The 5,510-nt window shown below is 53.3% G+C and overlaps 1 protein-coding gene across 1 annotated transcript in view; it reads left to right on the forward strand.

Annotated features, from left to right (window-relative positions):
* Positions 1 to 1,766, forward strand: part of B9D1 (B9 protein domain 1) — a gene marked incomplete at its 5' end in the record, with an annotated part of 2,526 nt that extends 760 nt beyond the window's left edge. The window contains 3 exons of the mRNA XM_010149414.1: positions 143 to 205; positions 1,387 to 1,454; positions 1,621 to 1,766. Coding sequence (XP_010147716.1) covers positions 143 to 205; positions 1,387 to 1,454; positions 1,621 to 1,766 — 277 coding nt within the window. The remainder of the gene's footprint in view (positions 1 to 142; positions 206 to 1,386; positions 1,455 to 1,620) is intronic.
* Positions 1,767 to 5,510: the final 3,744 nt, after the last annotated feature.

Consider the following 5,510-nt stretch of genomic DNA (forward strand, 5'->3'; position numbering starts at 1 on the left):
CTCTTTGTGGAAGGGAATGTGGGATCCTTTGAGCTGTTCAGTGGTCCGACGTGTCCGAAAGTCGGGTGCCTTTATAAACACAAGGAGTCTTACCAGTGCTGTTCGGTGCGGTTCAGTTCTGTGCGTCTCATGTTTGTTTCAGGCATACAAAAACCATCGCTATGTTTGTTCCAGAGTCCACATCCAGGCTGCAGAAGTTTACAAGGTAATAATTAAAGCCTTTTCCTTTAAGTCTTTCTTGCTTTTACTCACAAAGGCACATCCAGCTACTCACTGGTGCCTGTGTGTGAATACTTTGTTCCATAACCAGATAGTTTGAGGTTTGTAGGTAAAATCATGGTTATCACGGAATCACAGACCAGTTTGGGTGGGAAGGGACCTTAAAGCCCGCCCAGTCCCACCCCCTGCCATGGGCAGGGACACCTTCCACTAGACCAGGTTGCTCCAAGCCTCATCCAGCCTGGCCTTGGACACTTCCAGGGATGGGGCATCCACAGCTTCTCTGGGCAACCTGTCCCAGTGCTCCCACCCTCTCGGGGATAAGATCAGTGATGTGACTTGCAGAGGTGCTACTCAGACTGATTCCAGCAAGCATTTTAGTTGTCACCGGCCTCTGAGGAGGTGTGCTGCTGTCCACCCCCAAATCTGACTGCAGCTAGGGGCTTTTCTTGAAGGACAGCCACATTAAGACCAACCTGGAAAGCAAAGGCAGAACGTGGAAAACCAGTTCCCAGTTCAGCCTTTCCCTCCATCTGGAACGCATGTGCTGTAACCTTTGTCTTGTTTACACACACAGCCCTTCCCAAGCAGCAGCTTGTAGATAGCACCTGGGGGTATTAAGGTGTTTTCCCTCCAGTCTGTGAAGTACAGCCTGATCGGTGAGCTGCCTGCTCGGCTGTGGGTTGCCGGTACCAACGCAGCCTCCCCTCGCGCAGCGTCAGCCTTGTGGTACTCCAGTGCTTTGGGTCAGCGTGGGAGTCCGTGCCCCACAGTCAGGATTAAAAACTTTAGGATATTTGTAGCATCTACACTGTAATTTGTAAACTTTGGAATTACGGGCACCTCTGATGTGTTCAAATATCCAGCCCTCTCTGTTCTCTGGGTCATCGAGAGGAATCAGCTTGAAAAACATTTTTGCCATAGAAAGACTCTGTCTAGCCCAGAATTAACTTGGGTTTAGCATAATGTGTGTGAAATTGGTTTCTTTTTTTCTCTTAGAGAGACAAAACTTTGATCAAAGTGGACCAGCAATAAAGTGAATCAGTCTCCAAGCAAAAGCTGGGAGTCCCATTAACCCCCCTGTTTTTAACGTGCATAATGATGAACTCTCAAATCTAAACACTAATGAATGCATCCAATTAACTATTTCCTCATTTCTTCTCCAAGTTGGTTCACAGGGAGACATCCAGAGTTCACTGACCCCAGAGTGGTGGCACAGGGAGAAGGAAGAGAAGGTAAGTCCCCGGGAGCTGACCATGACGGCGGGCAGAGCTTGACTGTCCCTCTTCAGTGGAGCTGGTTGTTCCCGCTGTTGTTCCCACAGCCCTACCTGGGTGTGAGGAGTTCAGCAACTCCTCGCACACCTCTCAACCAGTTTCATTCACATCTCCTTTCCCCTAGTAACCAGGGTGCGATCCCAAGGCTTTGTGACCATCTCCTTCAACGTAGTGACCAAAGATATGAAGAAGCTGGGCTACGACGTCCGCCCGAGCGACATGCAGAACCCTCCCCCGGTGCCCATCGTTAAAGGGATTCCCAAGTACTGAACACGGGCGCGAGACCTTCACAGGCTCCCAGAGAAATGAAGCCCTTGGGGGCTTTTTTTGTGGCAAAGGGAAACGAGTCACTGACTAAACTGAGAAGATTTGACTTGAGGCCATTATTCCAGAAGAAACCCGAGCCCAGGAGGCTTTGGAATAATTACCTAAGTGTACCTGCAGGACGCATACAGGCCCAGGTATTGTGTAAATTAATGGCATCAGGTAGTATTTACCATTTTTATGGTCAGCATCAGACCAGCTCAAAACAGGACCTGTAACAAAATACCTTTCTCACAGCCTTTTGTACACTCTTTATATACTTAAAGAATTTGGAACTTTACAGTTGTAGCAGTTTTCCTGTCTTTAAAATACCATTGAAACCCAGTTCTGTTTACTAATGTTGGGGGTTTTTTTGTGGTAGAAATGGGAAATTGAGAGTATTGTCCCTTCCAAAGAGGAGGGCGTACGGAAACGTTCCAGGGGTGCGCACGCAGCGTTCATTGTAACGCCACGTTACCCTTCAGCGCCGGTGCCGCTGACGAAGCCAGCTCAGGCACCCGAAACAAACCTTCCCACCCTTCCCAGTGAAGCGGCCGGGGCTTTTGCGTTTAGAACGAGGTGACGACTCTTCCTCTTCCAGATTTTACTTCTGCATCAAGCTTTGGGATGAGGAAGAGAGGAGAGCCGTTTGTTTTAGAGGAGTTAGAGCCCATGGTGTTAAACACACCCCTGTTGCGTGGTTTTAACTTCTGGGTGTTCAAATGAACTGATGGACTCAACAGTGAACGGCAGAGGAGGCTCTGCAAAGCAGGTAGAGTCCCGGTAAGCCACGGGTGCAGCTGCAGGCAGCGTTCAGCTCCCAGTCGGGTTCCAGAGGCCGTGGGGAGCAGCAGCGAGGGCCTTCTCCTCCCATGGGGAGGTGCCTCCAGCCAGCACGTCGCACGACAGCGTCCCGCTGAGCTGGTTTTCCTGTCAGAAGAAATGCACAGAACAGCACTGTCATGATTCTTTCCCACCGCGTAACTGCCGAGAAGGCCCACAGTTGGTCGTCAGGGTGCGGCGGGGGCTCCGCATGCCGCGCTGTGAGGGCACCAAGCGGCTCTGTCCCGTGGCCTTTCGCTGCAGCCCCTCTGAGCTGGTGCTCGCTGGGCTGGAGAGACCCCGTGGCCTAAATGCATTTGTCGTTTCAGCGCTGGGGTCGTGCCAGAATGGATGTTCCTAAGGGCTGCATCACCCAGGAGCTGCTGTTCTTACAGGTACCAAAGAGCCAGAAGTGTATGCCACAGTGACAGGAGGCGTTGCTTGGTCACCTTCCTGTTTACGTTCGGGCACATAATCTCCCGAGTTTGCAAACACCAAGAGGTGATGGGGAGAGTGACTTGGCATGGCACCGCCCTGTAAGCGAACCGCAGAACTGGGGGGATACAAGCAGTGACAGGGAGCGTTGCACTGCGGAGCCCCCGGGACGCGCACGCAGCATCCGCGTGGGTCGTCGTTACTCTGCGCTGAATAAACAGGATTCCTGAGAAGACGACATGAGCCCTGCAGTGTTGCTGTGAGCATTAACGTCTTTCATACCCTTTGTAGGTACCTTGCCGGGCGTGGTTTTCCCAGCGCTCGCATTTTTTTTCCCATATCTTGTTTTTGTTGGGTTTTCGCTTCCCCTCGGCCCCTCCTCCCCTTGTTTTGGCAACTGCTATCATCTCTCAACTGAGTCATGTTGGAATCCAAATTAAGAAGTGTTTCCTGTTGTCTCAGAGGAGATGCAAGGAATTTTGTTTCCTTTTCAAAAGTATTATTTGGGAATCGGTTCGCTGCGGTAGCAGGATGAATCTCTGTCTGAAATGCAAACACTGAACCTACATCTTAAACAACAGCTTAAACATCTTTTTTCGCTTGCGCAGTTACCTGTTCCCTTTCCAGTTTGAGCAAAACTGCACGGCAGGGTCACGAGAAGCCTGGTAAAGCCCCAACGTTGTGCCCGCAGGGGTGCGGCGGAGTTATTCACACGCAGCTTTGCAGCGAGGTGCCACGATCTCCCCAAGTGCTCCCGTTTCGGATGAGCAGCTGGATGCTTACCGCACTGAGACCGACCACAGCCGACACACGCGCTTCACTGCCGCAGGGACCCTCGGAATATGGGGTCAAAGAGCAGGGAGATGGGACACCAGGAAGGAATTCTTCTTGCAGAGGGTGGGGAGCACTGGGACAGGTTGCCCAGAGAAGCTGTGGATGCCCCATCCCTGGAAGTGTCCAAGGCCAGGCTGGATGAGGCTGGGAGCAACCTGGTCTAGTGGAAGGTGTCCCTGCCCATGGCAGGGGGTGGCACTTGGGGGGCTTGAAGGTCCCTTCCTGCACAAACCATTCCATGATTCTATAAGAAAACGGTGAAAAGCAAGGGTGTAAGCCCATCCCACCCTGCTACCTGTGAAGGTCCCTTCCTGCACAAACCATTCCATGATTCTATATGAAAACGGTGAAAAGCAAAGGTTTAACCCCACCCCGCAAGTTCCATAAACCAGTATTTAAGATCCTGACTCTGTAAGCCCATCCCACCCTGCTACCTGCATTATTGGGGTGTCTCTGGGTTTGCCTGGGTTTTCTGGACTTGGTGTCTCAATCACGTTTGTGAAGACCTCACACACCTCTTCAAGGCCTTAAAAATGGGTTTAGTTGGTGAGCGCATCACTGCGGGAGCTTTTGGGTCTGACACAGTTCGCTCCTCACTCAAGGGCACGTGCGGAGGGGACGTTTTTGGTGTGTCCAGAGGCCAATGCCAGCCCTTTGTTCCGAGGGGCAACTGTTGACCGCTCCTAAACATGCTCTTCTCCCGGAGGCAGGCTGTAATTTGCTTGAAAACTCCTCGGTTCAAGACTCTGGCACTCAGGCGTGGCAGAGCGTCTGCCGCTGTTTTCACCCTGGAGAGCCTCTGCTCCCGTGCCCGAGGAGTACAGGCAGGCCCGACGCTAGTACGGGATTTACGGCCTATAACCGCTCCTTGCACTCCTTGCCACTCGTGTTCGAGGTTAGAAGAACCCACGCGTCGAGAACAGCCAAAACCCAGCCTCACTGCAGCGCAAGCTCCATGTTGTTCCCCCGCCCGCCCCGGGGGCAGCCGTAGCCACCCTGCTCCCTCCCTGGCTGATCATTCACCCTTTAATTCAACGCCGAAGCTCCCAGCCCCTCTGGCGTGGACGGCAGCGCCAGGCTGTCAGCTGGCGCCGCAGCCCCGGTTTGTTCCGCTCGAGTCTCTCCCAGCCAGTGAAATTGGCCATTAACCTCCCACGACAAGACGGGCAGGGGGAAAAAACAATCTTTATTCAGAACGTGTGTCCTGCCCCAGGATGAGGCTCCAAGGCCGTCAGGACAGAGAGGGACCCACCGGAGGGGCTGCTGGGGGCTCCTCTGCTCTCCCCCGCTGCCCAGCGGGACCGTGCTCCTCCTGGGAGAGTTCTGCCACCGCCCTGGGAGGGACACAGCCAAGGACACGGGCTGACCAGCCGCTTGGGAATCAAACCCTCCAGCAAAGAAGGAAAATGACTTGGATAGTCCTCAGGAACTGGTACTGGCAGCCCTTTTCCACCACAGTGCCCTCTCGTGGCAGTTCCCGCCTTCGGACAGACGTCGGAGGTCACGAACAGCAGTTAGCCAACAAGGGGCATGATGGACACCCAAGATTTTCCCGTTCCCACACAACAATTGCTGAGCGCAACGACGCCGGCTGCCCCCCCGCTTGTCCCGCGAGCGCGG

This window comes from Eurypyga helias, unplaced genomic scaffold (assembly GCF_000690775.1).
Source record: "Eurypyga helias isolate BGI_N326 unplaced genomic scaffold, ASM69077v1 scaffold18463, whole genome shotgun sequence".
Lineage (NCBI taxonomy): Eukaryota > Metazoa > Chordata > Aves > Eurypygiformes > Eurypygidae > Eurypyga > Eurypyga helias.